The sequence below is a fragment of the Periplaneta americana genome, chromosome 10 (genome assembly GCF_040183065.1).
Source record: "Periplaneta americana isolate PAMFEO1 chromosome 10, P.americana_PAMFEO1_priV1, whole genome shotgun sequence".
NCBI classification, from domain to species: Eukaryota; Metazoa; Arthropoda; class Insecta; order Blattodea; family Blattidae; genus Periplaneta; species Periplaneta americana.
This window is the reverse complement of record NC_091126.1, coordinates 50,206,518-50,223,178: the sequence shown is the minus strand read 5'-3', so window position 1 is coordinate 50,223,178 and position 16,661 is coordinate 50,206,518. Positions and strand designations below refer to the sequence as shown.

At 35.6% G+C, this 16,661-nt stretch overlaps 1 protein-coding gene across 4 annotated transcripts in view; it reads left to right on the top strand.

Moving 5' to 3' along the window:
• LOC138707661 (uncharacterized) overlaps positions 1 to 16,661 on the top strand; it is a 141,430-nt gene that overhangs the window by 106,410 nt on the left and 18,359 nt on the right. For 2 of the 4 annotated variants that reach the window (XM_069837390.1, XM_069837388.1), the window contains exons 19-25: positions 88 to 229; positions 1,715 to 1,839; positions 3,238 to 3,495; positions 6,346 to 6,518; positions 10,224 to 10,390; positions 10,475 to 10,705; positions 15,796 to 15,946. In XM_069837390.1, the coding sequence (XP_069693491.1) occupies positions 88 to 229; positions 1,715 to 1,839; positions 3,238 to 3,495; positions 6,346 to 6,518; positions 10,224 to 10,390; positions 10,475 to 10,705; positions 15,796 to 15,946 (1,247 nt within the window). Of the gene's footprint in view, positions 1 to 87; positions 230 to 1,714; positions 1,840 to 3,237; positions 3,496 to 6,345; positions 6,519 to 10,223; positions 10,391 to 10,471; positions 10,706 to 15,795; positions 15,947 to 16,661 lie in introns of all 4 variants that reach the window. The other 2 variants (XM_069837389.1, XM_069837387.1) reach the window with 1 other exon arrangement.

Sequence of the window (16,661 nt, the reverse complement as noted above, 5' to 3'; positions counted from 1 at the left end):
AAATTGCTTGTACTTAAGATGTTGATGTGTGCTGTTACATCTAATTTTCATCCTTATATACCTGTGTAATATGTGTCTCTATAACAGGACGATCTTGTGGAAAGGCTTGGGCATTTACCAGGGTACCTAGCTATGAACTTGCTGCGCCAAATTCAATAGAAGTAAGAAACATGTTCGGACGACGCCAGTGCCAAGATGAATGCCTGCAGGAGACACGAATAGTATGCAGGTACAGTGTTTAAAGTCTTTAAAACATCACAGCTTTTATGCATTGTTCCTTCATTGCTAGAAAGTTAAAGTTAGAAGTAAACAAAACAGTAGTGACACTACTTTTAAATTTCGACAGTAATGTACCAGGCATTACATTATTTTCTGAGTATCATAAAAATAACCATTCTTCCATTTCAATATTGTTGTTGAAGTACAGATAGTGTATTCTTCATTTCTTCGCTAGTGAGTAAAACTTGACATGAATAAGTCATTAATTATATAAGTAAGTAGACAATCTCATTCCTGCGCCTGATGCCATAGTTCTATGCATCATGCCTAGGACTCGCATTATAGAATGCGGATTGTTTCGAGTCCTCATGAGGGAAGGAATTTTTTCATGAAATTTCGGCCAGTGTATGAGACTGGTACCCACTCAGCATCGTGGTGCACTTAGGGAGCTACGATAGGTAGCAAAATCCGGTTACTAAGACCAGCTATAATGGATGGGGGATCTGATCGTCCATCTCTGCTTCGGCATGTGGATATTAGGCTAGTAGGTCTGAACCCTAAAAGGGCTGTAGCATCATAGGTTATATATAAACAGTCTCCAGAAATTTGCTGGTGCAGGATTGTTCCAATGTTGGCTAGCCAGCTCGGAATTTTTGGGTTTTCTCATTATTTCCAGGATATTACCTTCAGTTATCCACAATCAACTCTCTTCACATCTAAGATGAATGCTATAAAGCTTGAACATCTGACATTACAGTAAAACCTCGATTAATCGTTTCTGTTGAGAGGTTGGGGAAAAAAGAACTGAAAAAAATTAGACGCGTGAATCTGTATAACTTGAATAAAAAGGGTCACATTTGTCTATATAAATTTTTTAATTCAAAGAAATATACATCAATAATGTTGTTATCTTCTGCCATCAAGTCCAATTTACGTAAGTTCTTAAAATAATAATAATAATAATAATAATAATAATAATAATAATAATAATAATAATAATAGTAATAATAATAATAATAATAATTAATAACAATACTGATAATAATAATAATAATAATAATAATAATAATAATAATAATAATAATAATAATAAATACTAATAATACAATTTCCCTTGAAAAATATGAAACTATTATCGAATTACTCTCACTACGGGGATGGTAGAAAACAGCAGAGAGGAAGGCAAAAGAAAAGTGTGCTAAACAATTGACATGAAAAAGATAATATCAGGAAAATATATGGAAAGATAAGGGACATTCCTTTCAAGATTTCCAAGAATGTTGAGAAAGCTGTTACCTCCTTCATGATATAGATATCAATTCATTTAGAGCTTCCATATAAAAATTATTATTGATAAAATCAATTCAGTTGATATTTCTGTACTGAAGAGAAGAATAAGGAGTTTAGTAAAACAGAAATTGAGATGTGGGAATCAAGATTTTTCTCCTAACAGTCACTATTGCAGCTGTCTTGAAGAAGTGCCTGATTATTTCAGGTCAGCTACGTACTTTGGACGAGACAGGTTGTGCAGGCTAAGCCCTGACACAAGACGCACACTACCTCAGTTCTTCAGGCGAGCAGCCAGCGATGTAGACTACATGGAAAATGAATGTGCACCACGTGAGTTATGATATTTTCATAAATATTAGTTCCCAAACTGTGAGCCAATATCATTCACATTCTGGTAACTGAAATGACGTTTATTAAGCGTGATTTGAGAAGAGGCTTTCCTTTCCTATACAGGTACATACACGAGCATCAAAACCACTCAACCATTCTCAACAACTCTCACCAACAGCACCACTACTTTTGCCACTCACTACTATCACTCAACAGCAACATTACTACACCAACAGAACCCCTATTTAACATTTTTCTGGGGACACAGAATATGTAATTAACATTAAAAGAGGTTGACAATAAATAGGGGTTTGCATTTATTGTTTTAAAAAATTTTGAATACTTTTGAAAAAATCCAATTTACTTGCAAAATATCTACAATAAGTAAATTATGGATATTGCTGTACAAAAACTGGAAAACATTAAGGGGGAGCTGGGTGCCAATCCAGTGTTCTTCTCGTCATCTAAGATATTTTCACATTTGAATTTTTTTCATTTTGCGAATTAAATTATCTTTTTTTCCGTGAGAGAAAACGTTTTCCTTTTGATAGCCATTGTTTTCTAGTTTTATGTAACAGTGAAAACATTTCCGTCACTGTAGTAATGCTGACACAACACACCTCAATGAGCCAACAAAGACAAGAAGCATCTGACGCTGTAAGTTGTGATGACGAGGCATGCAGCTTTGTTTAGGCATGGGGAGATAAGGGGAATCCATTAGCATGTGGCAGTGAGACAGCAGTATTGTCAAGTCGTTGACTCTTAAACAAAATTGTATTCTATAATTTGAATCAAAATGCATTTTGCATTAGTCGAGATTTAAAAAATTGATTGAACACTTTTCATTGTAAAATACAGGTTTGACAGCAAAGAGAACAACATTAAATAGAATATAAAAATACATTGATTATATGTAATAATTATTGAGACTATGAAAATTTAATGTAAAATGTGAAAAACATTAAATGGAGGTCGCCTAAAATCAGAATTCTTCTGTGCCTCCATTGCCATCATCGAGACACTCACCACCACTAATGACACCACTAATTTCATTGCCACCACATACATTAAAATCAGATTCACATCCACTGCCAAATCACTCCTATCACTATCAGCACAATAATGAATGAATTAATTGAAATGGGTCGGGCCCTTTCAGAAGTTAGCCCATTGTGCCTTAGATAACTGGAAAGTTTACCCGAGTCCCAAAGCACTACCCTCTCCGCTATTACCTGAACCACCATCTTCAATTTGAACTTCATGCTGGTGCATACACCAGGGTTTGAATATTTTATCTTCATATCTAAATGTTTTTTGTTTAAGACTTTAATAATATCTTAGTGTTGACTCAATTATTCTGCACATGAAACACATAAAACTCTATTTGTTTTCTTTCAGAACCACCGAGTTGTGAATACACAAATATACCTGGCAGATTTTTACCATATACGGACCGATATGTTGCTCAAACATTTGATGTTGGTGAATGTAGAAGATTGTGTGATCAGGAACGTGAATTTCAGTGTCGATCATTCAATTACAATACTGTGAGAAGAGAATGTTTCCTCAGCTCGGATGACACTTTCACTGCAGACAGGACTGCACTCTTAGCTGACCGAGATTTCTTCTACAGTGAACATGGATCTTGCAGCAATGGTGAGTCTCCTTTGACAGGAGCATAGATAGCACAGTTTTGTGAAACACTCTCTCCAAGTCTCGTGAAAAATACAGAATTGTTGTTGTCTAGTGCCTTGCATCTGGCAATGAAGCCATTAGCAGTAATTGTGGAAGTTACGGAAGTGAAATGACTTTGGAATTTATACATTGATGTACCCATTCTGAAGTGTTGTGAACAATATTACACTAGCTATACTGTTAAGATTTCATTATATTACATTATACTGTTCTCTTCTTCTTCTTCTTCTTCTTCTTCTTCTTCCCCTCCTCCACAAACTATACTAAAAGCCAGGTTATGAACCTACTAAACAGGAAGTAGTTGGGAGGGCGAGAGGAAAGTGCGGGTTAGAGGGGTAGCCTGTGCAGTGATGACACGTTGAGTGTGGGGGGTGGAGGGGAGAAGGAGAACGGAGCTTTTCATTGGACCTCGCGTGAAAATGTCGTCTGCTAACGAAAATCTGGCAACGGAATCACGGAGACAGTGTAGCCAAACTTCCCAGTTCATTTGCAGTACCACATGCATTACGAGTCGCATTTCGTACCAGCGTCATTAGCTCGTACTTTCTTGAAAACAGTAATTTTAATTATTAATATTGTGGATAGTGTTATCGAGAACTATATACAGTAGTTATTTTAAACATATCGGTGACAAACACTGAACACGCTTTGAATCTTGCACCACTATGTGGCAACAGAGCTCAGAAAGAGAGCAACAGAACGTTGCTTCTGGTTTAGTCGGTTCATAACCTGGCTTATAGCAATAATTTTCAATACTTCGTTGGTTTGTTCCCAATATTTCCAAACTTGAACTTCTCTATGCTAGTCTAACAGTGTCCAATCTCATTTCTCAGGTACAGATTTAATACGGCAGAATTCTTTATTCCCAATAATAGATTTTTAGGTGAGTGCTGACTAGCAGCTTGAATTCTGGCTGGATGAAAAATGACTGCTAAATTTTACCTGGATCCCTTTTATTCAGACATAGAGTTATTTTACATGTCCTAAAATTTGCCATGGGACTTACAGTTTCACTTACTTCTCCAAGGAACTCTTAAAGTTCAATCATCCTTACCAGGACTGTGAATCTGGATTTAATAACAAGCCTGAGGATGACCATTTTTCAATATTTATAACATATGATTATTTAGATGTCTAATTCATAAATGAAGTGAAAGTATTCTCCCTGCATGTACAGTATATTGGTGCATAGACAGGTGTAAGATAGACATCACATGCTGTGGTCAATGACCAACATTGCATTTTATCCCATTTATACCCTGGGGAGGAATTCGAAACTAGCTCCATATGAGTCCTAATGAGAACCAGTCATTGCAGAGATTACGATGGGGAAAGAATCTCTTCCCTGTTCCTAGGTCCAAACTCGCGTTATTTCATTCTGTAGTCAGTTTCTTTATTATATGAGGTAAGTCTCCTTCTGCTAATCTTGTCGCTACTATGTGTTAAGGCCATGTCCCAGAGCTGAAGTGAAGTAGATAGTTGACTAAATAGCTGGACGTGACATCAAAAGTCATGATCCAAAGCTACATAGTGCATAGCAATCAAGTCCGTAGTAGCTAGTAAACAAAAAATGCGTGCTTGATTGATGACTTGTAGACTAAACAAACATGGATGCCTCATCAGCAATTGAAGCTATGAAATCTGAAGATGCTTTGGAAATAAAATGTAGAACAATACGTTAACCTTCAATACTGACATTGGTACTCCAGTACCTTCTTTACATTTTTCTAATATTGTAATAGTTTATGCCCATATCTTTTCCATAAAACTGCATTAGGATACTGCCTTCTTAATTCAGTGCTACACCATGATGATATAGTTTTAAGAAAACTAGCCTATGAAGGCCGTGATTCAACCATACATGTCCAAAGCTCTCTGGTGTGTAGTTTACTAGTCCTCTACTGCGTGTTCAGTTCAAAGTGTGTCATGGCTCGCTGTATGCCATCATGTAGCTAGCTGATGAGCCTAGAGAATTCAATCTTCCTACACTTCCGCAAAGGCATATTACCTATATGCCAGAGAAGTTGCCTGGCAAATACGGCGTTCATTCTGAAGAGTACTTACTGATATGTACAGTATTGCTGGTAGTGGCAGGAATGTGAACTGTTTGGAAACACATACTGAGGTGAGTTTTTTCTTTATGTGGAGAGGGTTAAGACGATTACGTACGTATTTGTTGACATTAACTTCGACGGTCAACATGGACACGGAGCATTTAATTTGTGTTGTGGAATGTTGCCATTACCGATGATAACAAATACCCTGCGTACGACTTGCCCACGCAAAATACAGTTCGAAAGAGGTTATGGTAGCACACAGACTTTACAGACCGCCATCTGTTGGTACGACGTTCAAGTTATACCATACACATTCTCAAGTTCAGATTGAACGCCTTGAATAATAGGCAACTTCTCTGACATAAAAGCTGAAACTCGCTTCAAATCACTGACTCACAACAGTGATGTCATGACACACTTTGAAATGAACACCCAGTAGTTGCTAATCACTACTGTATAGTATAGAATTAAGTTTTGAGACATGGCCTTAACATGCCTCTTACATCACGAAATTTGAAGTAGTTTCTTCTGGAATCTTAATTCTACATTAGAAGTTGAATTATTACTTTAGAATTTCAGACTTGTTTAATTGTATTTCTCACTAATCCAGTCATTTGTTCTAGTACATCATCTTTGAAGGCCAGGATTACAGAAAAAGAAATGTAGAAAACATATTACATGATTCCTTTGTGTTGTTATTTTCAGTGTCATGCAGTGAAACTCATTATTTATTTTTATTTTCCTTTTCTCACAGTTCGTGTGGACTGCACACAAGCAGATATGCTTATTACATTCCTTTTCGGGGCACCTTTTGAAGGACGGGTGTACTCCACAGGAAACCCACAGGCCTGCTTTGAAATGGGAAATGGACAGTCGCAGATTGTGCTTCGTATTCCAATGGGTACACAATGTGGAACTGTGCAACAGGTAAATAAGTCACTCCATATGGTTATGTAGGCCTCTTGCATTAATTAGGAAATGAAGTTTGTTAATCTTATAGTCTAGTACTGTGGGGTATAGAAGAAGAAACCCTCAACTGAAGACTGCAATGAGCTGCAATGAATCTTATCTTGTCAGCATTCTGCTGGATATATTGAGGTATGACTTGACACTTGCAATGGACGAAAATAGTTTACTTACTTACTGGCTTTTAAGGAACCCAGAGGTTCATTGCCGCCCTCACATAAGCCCACCATTGGTCCCTATCCTGAGCAAGATTAATCCATTCTCTATCATCATATCCCACCTCCCTCAAATCCATTTTAATATTATCTTCCCATCTACGTCTCGGCCTCCTTAAAGGTCTTTTTCCCTCCGGCCTCCCAACTAACACTCTATATGCATTTCTGGACACGCCCATATGTGCTACATGCCCTGCCCATCTCAAACGTCTGGATTTAATGTTCCTAATTATGTCAGGTGAAGAATACAATACGAAAATAGTCATTTTTTAAATTAGGTGTCATTTTATGCTCTAAATCTTGAGATTCATAATTATATTTATTTTATATAAATCCGATAAGTAGTTTTCGAGAGAGAAAGACATTTTAGTGGATTGCTGCAAATTTAAGGAGACAAGGTAAGCCCAAACTTCATCCTTTATTTCCTGGAGTATTGATTTTACAATGCATTGCTAAACTTAAACAGAGACAACTGCAACTCTAAAACTATTTAACCTGTTGACGTGATTCTTTTTTTGAATTAAACTTTATTTATTAGACTTAAGCTTGAACTTCTCAAAACATAATCTTCATTTTCTATAAAATTAATAAGCGAGTGTTTGTAATAAAATGTACAAGGTTTTTAAAAAAAGAAGCATAGAGTATAGTACGTCTTTACACTCAAAACACTAAACTCATGAGGTATTTTACTACAGGCTCTTCAGTATCGTAAGTTAAAATCCATCAATTTGAAAGTATCGTGAGTTTATCATGGTTGCAACAGAAATTAGATCAGTTGAAAAGAATTTCTACACTAACATTGACTTTCTTTTGTTACAGAATACATTTTTAACAGAACTGATTTATTTCGTTGTAGTTAGCTTAGTTTTTATAAATGTTCTATGTACTAAAATTTTCAAAAATATATAAATCAAACTTTTAAGCGTGAATAATTTCAAGGAAAAATTGTTCCGGGGCAGGGTATCGATCCCGCGACCCTTCGCTTAGCGCACGAACGCTCTTCCGACTGAGCTACCCCAGGAACTATACACGACACCGTCACAATTTTTCCTTTGTATCCACACGACTCAAATGAGCTGACTAGACGCCAGAACTCAACTATGAGTGCACACAAATACTTGTGTGACTTAAATTGTGGCTTTCTGTTAATGTACCTCCAGTAACGAATGTGTTATACAAATCTGGCTTTCAGGTAGTAGCTCCCTGTAAAGCAGGTTTGAATAATTTCAAGAAAAAATTGTTCTGGGGCCAGGTATCGATCCCGGGACCCTTCGCTTAGCGCGCAAACACTCTTCCGACTGAGCTACCCCAGGAACTATACACGACACCGTCACAATTTTTCCTTTGTATCCATACGACTCAAATGAGCTGACTAGACGCCAGAACTCAACTATGAGTGCACACAAATACTTGTGTGACTTAAATTGCTTTACAGAGAGCTACTACCTGAAAGCCAGATTTGTATAATTTTAAGCGTGTCGAGTCATACCTTAATAAGATTGACAGTACTGTGGGGTATATAAAAATTACACTGATAATAATATAGTAAACATAAAAAAAAATGTTATTAAAATTAGCTATGACATAGTACATCACAGGCAGAAATAATTGGAAAGATTTGGGTTGATGAATCAAATTAATTCAGAGATGAACATGATTCGGTTAAGTAATTGGTGTAAAGAGCTGTTTTAGAACTGAATCTTTCTTGAATACTTTAGTTTTTACATGCTAATCTCAATCCATCATTGTTTCAATGTCATTAAGATTTCCTACAAGCACCAGTAACAATAACATCACACAATCACCACATCCATCACACCACCACAACCACCACTACAATAATTATTTCATCACCTTACCAACATCATCACCACCATTATGATCAAAAACAATAAAACCATTACTATCTATAACTAGGGACACCGTAAAATGGTGAATAAAATACATCAAATTCGGTAAATAAAACTACTGTTAATCTTGAAAAAAGTCGTTACTTAAATATGTAAATTGTGAAGCAAAACTTTGAATTTAAACATGAAAAGAACTTCAATAACTTGGTTTTGTCTTTAGCACAGCAAGGCTCCATTCAAATTTAACCCATAGAGAATTTCTGCAGGCAGGAAAATGCCAACCTTGACAAGCAAACCGGTATATTAATAAGGCTGGTTACACTCTAGACAAAGAAAAGTGTCATGTCAATATTAAAAATGTTAGGTCTGTGTTCTTTTGCACACTATGACACATTATTTGTGTACTTTTGCTGAAAATGTGGCAGGTCCCTAAATATCTTTTATGCATTTCTATTTATTGTGTTTGTGAGTAATGATCCTAAGCACTGTGCATATGCGACATGCAGATTTTCATTTTTCACAGCTGAGCAGCCATGCTTTTGTACCTATTCTGAATGTTTAATTGTCGAAAATAAAATAGTGGAATTTCGTGACCAGCGAATGTACGATTCGGTGATATTCGTAAAAAAAAACATAATTTTTAACGTAAAAATATTGTCAAATTCCCCCCCCCCCCACCAAAAAAAATTAAACGAGCAAACATCGCGACAAATCGCGATTGTAAAACGTGTCTGCAGAACGAGTCTTATTCATTCCTATAAAAGTTTTAACTCTCTGACTCAATTAGCAGAAATTAGTGAAAAAAATCATTCGAGAAAATCGGGTGTCCTTATCTGTAATCATTACTACCATAATTGCAATCACAACCATTTCTATCCTCAACGTCAGTACCACCATCATCACTGTCATCACAATTGTCTCCTCTTGCTCCTCATCATTTTAAACTCATGCAGCACCACAGCGCTCAACACAAACACCAACACCATCTCCACCGAAACCTAATGGTCCACCGTTGTGGAGTAACAGCATTTGTGACTGTGAAATGAATAGATCCTGGTTCAAATCCTGGTTGGAACAAGTTATCTGGTTGAGTTTTTTTTCCGTGGTTTTCTCTCAAACCATTAAGAGCAAATGCTGGGTAACTTTCGGTGTTGGGCCCTGGATTCATTTCGTTGGCATTATCACTTTCATCTCACTCAGACCCTACATAACCACAGCAGTTGATAAAGTGTTGTAAAATAAACCAATTAAAGAAATACTCAATGTCATATCATCCATAAAACTATCCTCTCTCCCACTGTCTCTCTGATCTCACATACCACTATCACTACCATTACCACAACTGCTGTAACTCCTCTTCATCTGGTTCTCTTGTTCTTCACCACTTCCACCTCATACACATATCGCTTCACCAACCTCCTCTCCTCCTCTGTTTCCATTTCTATATCCTCTGTTCCTATTTGTGATGAAGAAAGTTGATCTTAATTATTCAAGTAACTGAATTTCTGAAATCATGAAAAAGACAATGAGTTGATAATTTCAAAACTGTTTCTAGCACATTGAGGAATAGAATATGATAGTCGTGTTGCTTTGTGCTGCAGGGTCGAGGACGGTATGTAAATCATGTCGTGATTCAGCAGAATCCTGTCATCATGCAGGAGACAGACAAAACAGTTCGAGTCGAGTGTTCCTTTGACGCAAGTGACCAAACTGTATCTTACGCACCAAGTGGGACCCGTGACCAAGAAGGAGGAGGCATCAGTGTATCGTAAGTGCATTGAGATTGAAGTGTGTTATAGAATAATAAAATTTCACAACAATGCATAAGAAAATTTTTTCTGATTTTGAGAAGCGCACCATTCCGGCCGTCGGGCACAAATATAGTCACGAACACTGCTCCGACACCCAATGTCCGCATGCGCATTGTGACAAGAAGTAGTCAAGAAGCATCTGTGGTTGGCCTCGGAGAGGAGCTGAAACTCAAGATCGAGATAGATCCATCAAGTGCTTTTGGCATTTTTGTACGCAACTTGGAAGCCAGAACAGATAACGGTGAACTTCTCACCCTCATTGACAACGTGGGGTAAGTTGTATAACAGAAAAAGTGTTAGGTAATAATTCGTATGCAATTGAGCTTTTATCATAAGACAAAAAGCCATAAGGAATTAAAATCTGAAACACATTAAAAGTATGAGTTTGGCAGGGTATGTTATGTATTCATTTTGTCAAAATTGCTCCAGTGTTACCTTTTTGGTTTAGAAGTACTTGTAAGCTAAAATTAATTGTTAAATCTCTTAAAATTCGATTTGTCAATTCCTATTTTTTTTCGATACAATTCATCTCACATTCAATCTTTTACACTAAATGTTACTTCGAAATGAAACATAAAAGCTATACGATCACATCTTTTCTCTTAAATTTGTTAAATATTATACAAAACTGTTCACACACACGAATATTTTTATGTGATTTTTAGGTGAGGAAACATTAATATAATTCTCATTACACAACAACTAAAATAATATTAAAGAGTTACTCTTTGGTGTAAAATCATTTCGAGAGAATTTCTACATAGATGTATGACTGCTGTTCAACATTACTTACATACATCTTGGAGCACAGCCTCTAGCATACTAACTTCTGCATGTGCTGTCAACTAGCCACCAGTGCACACAGACGCAATCTGGCAATAGCATTCCATACAATGTACAACAGGTTTTCAAACATATATACTGAACTAACCATATTTTTGGTTATTTGGAAGATATAACATAGTTGCCATGGATAGTTGGATGGATAGATGGATAGTTTATTTTGCAAAAACATGTGGAACATGTATGGCATCGTCATATACAATTTAAAATACATGATATCATACAATGGATACAAATTAAGATACATGAATATTAAAAAACTCATCGACATCATACAATGGATTTGCCAATAATATAGTCCTAATTCGTGTCCTAAACACTCGGAATGGAAGATTCCTTATATCAACAGGTAGACTATTAAATAATTTAAAAGCAAAGAATAGAAAACTATTTTGAGTAATACTGTATTTACATTTGTCAATATATAAATTTGTATTATTTCTTGTAGAATATTTATGAACAGAAGTACATGCTATGTAATTATTAATGTTATTCTTAATGTAAAGAAGACAGGCCAATACATACATAGATGGCAATGTCAAGATTTGTGACCTTATAAAAAGGGGTTTACAATGAGTCGTATTTGGTACTCCATAAATTAATCTTAAAGCTTTCTTTTGTAATATGAAAAGAGCTTGAGCAGAAGTATGGTGACCCCAAAGAATAATACCATAATTTAAATGACTTTGTATATGGCTATGAAATATTGTAAACTATACCTTGTTAGGTAAATTATTCCTTAACAACCTTAACATATATAGGCCTTAATTTCTTAGCAACATAGTCAACATGAGTTTTCCATCCCATTCTAGGCTCAAGGAAGATGCCCAGAAACCTAACAGTAGTAAGACGATTAATACCAAAGTTTAATTTAATAGTTTTGTTAGAATTAATCATAAGGTTATTCGCACTGCACCAATCAACAACCCTACTTGATACATCAGCAAGTTCCATAGACAATATGTCACTATTTTTATGAATAGTATTAACTGCTAAATCATCAGCAAACATGAAAGACTCAGAACATCCATCCCGAATATATTTGGGAAGATCATTAACATAAATAATAAACAATAAAGGTCCCAAAATTGAGCCTTGAGGCACACCATGTTTTAATACCTGATACTGTGACCTTTTACCATTTGCCAAAACAGATTGATGCCTATCATTCAAATAAGACGCTAAAAATTTTACACTAAGACCATTAAAACCATAATATTTAAGCTTAAGTAAAAGAGTGTCATGAGAAACTGTATCGAAAGCCTTTGAGAAATCATAAAAACTACTACTAATATGATAACCATTTTCAATACCCACGAAACAACGTTTAACAAAGGACACCACAGCCTCCACAGTACTATGTAAAGTCCTAAAACCATATTGACAGTTGGTGAACAAAGAATTAGATTCAAAGTAATTGTAAATTTGTTTCTTAAGCAAAATCTGAAAAACCTTCGACAAAGTAGGTATTATACTGATAGGTCTATAATTAGATATCTCATTTCTACAACCTTTTTTAAAAATAGGTTTTACCTTAACAAACTTAAAAGAATCAGGAAAAACTCCAGAGTCTATACAGCAATTAAAAATATGGGCAAGAGGCTCAATAATGTATACCGAAGCAATCTTCAATATTTTAGAATTAATGCCATACACATCAAGACAAGAGCTATTGTTCATACCTAAAATAACATCATAAATTTCATCAACACCAAAATGTTTAAAAGCAAATGTCTGAATAGGTTTGACTCTATTAGCTAAAAAATCTTGAGCATGATGATTTTTTGTGAGGTTATTAACAATGAAATTAACATTATCAATAAAAAAAATTATTAAATTGGTCAGCATCAATATCTGATGACATGAAATGACCCTGTATAACCTCTTGAATCGTTTTATACTTTAATCTAAAATAGTTCATCTAGTGAGGTGACACAGTGGTAAAACACTAGACTTGTACTTGGGGGGCCCTGCATTCAAATTCTTATGTTGGCCAATTTGATCTTAAAATAAATAGGAAACTGTTTTTTTTTATTAATGGCGAGTACTTGACTGTTCATCATTTGCCCATATGAAGCCAGAGTTGTGTAGACAGACCAATTTACCGACAGAGCCATTGTCCAGGCTGTGCCTTAGGAGACTGGTCTACTTTGCACCCATGATATGAGATGAAATGATGATGGAGATTTGTTGGGATGCCACAGGGAAACCGGAGCTCCTGGAATAAAAACCCTGTGTCACCTGGACCATGGGCTTGCCCAGCACAAGTTATAAATTGTGGGTTATGCCAGGGATCAAACCCGGGTCCACAGGATATCTCTAGCCACTAGACCACCATGGTGGCCATAACTAGGAAACTTACTTACTTACAAATGGCTTTTAAGGAACCCGCAGGTTCATTGCCGCCCTCACATCAGCCCGCCATCGGTCCCTATCCTGAGCAAGATTAATCCAATCTCTATCATCATATCCCACCTCCCTCAACTCCATTTTAATATCCTCCCATATACGTCTCGCCTCCTCAAAGTCTTCTTCCCTCCGGTCTCCCAACTAACACACTATATGCATTTCTGGATTCACCCATACGTGCTACATGCCCTGTCCGTCTCAAATGTGTAACTAGGAAACTAGTTATTTAAAATGGAAATGCTGAATTGTTTTCCACTTCCACTACAAATGTTAGAGCTACAGGTATTGTTTTGCAAGACCTGATGGTGAGCATGTCTGCAGACTGTTCAAATGGCAACACATGTCTGCAGAAAGTTGTGACAGGACCACGCAGTTAAAGAGGTTGTAAATGAACCTAAAATTAGGAAAACTAATTTATAGATAATTTATATGTGAATGTTTTAATAGAACATTTCTGTACACTGGAGATAAAGGACAACTATGTCACAAATATTGAATTTTACAGGAGAGATAAATGAAGTGCTCTTTACTTTCATACCATGATAGCACATAACGCCTTTTCCAACTGGCTAAATTATTTATTATTACATGTAGGAGATAGTGCTTTGCACCACTGAAAAGAATGTGAAAATGAATTAAAAAAAATGCCAACACTTCAGTTTCGTAAAAAATGGACATAGTTCTCTTTGCTGCAGTGTACAGATTTGGATTTTTACTAGAAATCATTAGCCTTCATAACATAAGTCAAACTCAACTGTCTATACATGTAGCAATGTTTTGAACTCTCAAATACCCTGTCTCCTTTTGCAAAGTTAAAAGTTTTCATTGGTGGAGGTCTCACTTTCTGTAAACCCGTCAACAGTTAACATGTTTCAACTCTAATCCAAGCCTTGCCTAAATCATCAAGCATAATCTTTATCTGTTATCTAACATGAGGTGCTGCGAGCAAATTAATGTATAATTTCTTGAAACGAAATACTTTTGCGTATATTAAGAAATTCATTAGAGCTGAGTAACTTGTCATTTCCAGTAAGTTTAACATCCGACATAAAGTTTTCGATTAGTACCACATAATGTTACTGTTGTTGGCGTACAAATTATTACATATCATTTGCAAACATTTTGGCTGAATAATTGATACAAAAATATTGAGAATGACTGAAATTCACCCCGTAGTTAAAGATGCCAGGCTATACACAGACAGATGGGCAACATGCAAGAAACAGTCATTCTTATTATCAAGGTAGCTTAAAGAATGTATTTTTGTACAAGTTTGAAAATTGACTTTTTCCAACATCTACAGTAAGTACTTTGTATAATAAGAAAGTAAAAAATATATATATATTTTGGTTGGATCTTAGTTCAACGACTTCATAGAACAATATATCTCCAAACATAAATGAGAACTTGAAATAAATTCATAAGGATCTAAGTGCCATTTTCAAGCTTCCTGGAAAAATTAGTTATATTCATTTTAGGTATTGGCATGTACATGTTCTGTGATCTATGAAAACCTAATAAAATGATAAAATATCGAGTCTGGAAGTCTTCATTAATGTTCATCAATTACATTACCTTGTTGTTGTTTAGTCAACTGTCCAAAGACAGCTCTGAACCTCATAAGTGACACCATTAAGGCATCACTCATGAAGCAACTAGGCCAGGAGATAATGGGGTAGAGTGGACAGTTCCTTTCCCCCTCCATTGCGTACGTCGCTGACTAGATACATGTTAACACTATTCAGACTGCAGATGCATACGAACAATTGTCCTTCCTCTGACACACATCGTCAAGTGAGATGAACTGCCTGATAATAGATATACAAGTCAGCCAGAACCTCAATCAGAGGTAATACATTACCTTAAGAAACGAAATTTGTGAAATTATTTTATACATACCCCTGGAGAAGTTTTCTACAAAGTGATATTTGTTACACAATTTGTTGATTCCACACTTTTTACAGCTTGTTTTGCAAGAAGTATTTGAATGTGAATTTGGAACAGTTTTACATCTCCTACATAATATTTTGGGAAATTATTTCATGTTTCAAACTGGAAATGGATTTTGTTATAAATTAAATATGATACACTTTTTTCCTTTTTTTTTAAGCTGTCCGCGGGATCCTAGCATCTTTCCTGCTCTGCAAGTTGAAAGAGGAACAAGAGATCTGTGCGCAGATTTCAAAGCATTCCGTTTCCCTTCTACAGCAACTGTTAATTTTGTTGCCACAGTGCAGTTCTGCCAGGATATTTGTGAACCAGTAAGTAGCCATTGATATCTATAGAGCTTTTGCTGAGTTTTTTTATCTATATTTTTTATTCTGTATTCTATGAAATCATAAATTTCAGTGAAAACTTATAATTCTGGTTACTATTTTACACATACAATACTCTCACGGCAACAAAAGGTGGCTGGCCATGTTTTTTAATTGACTCCCAAAAGGTACAGTTATCTGCATAAATTCAACCTTAATATAAATTACATTAATGCAATTGAAACTAATCCTGAAGTGGTATACAAGAATATGCATGTAATCAATATTTAGAATGTTAAGAAGTTACATGTGTAAATGCTTGTTGATCGAAAAATAGATATGAGACATAATATTAATATATGCCAATCACCTTCAACATTATTTGTATGCGTTCCATATCTTTATAGCTGAATGGTTAGCACGTTAGGCTGCTAAGAAAATGTTCCAGGTTTGGTCCCCAGCCATAACTTTTTTATTAGGGTCTGTTATTATATCTTTGCAATTTGAACATGTGATACTCCTAATTATTTTTTTTGAGTACATGTTAGGAAAATTACGCAACCCTGGAAAGGACTGTTTTTGGGTGTCATTCAATATACACACTAATAACCTCTGATGTCACTGACTTCTTATAATTGAGTGTGAAAGGATACAGTGATTGTTAATACTCGCGGAACCATATTGTAAGATAGAAACAGATATATAGACCAGAAAAATAATT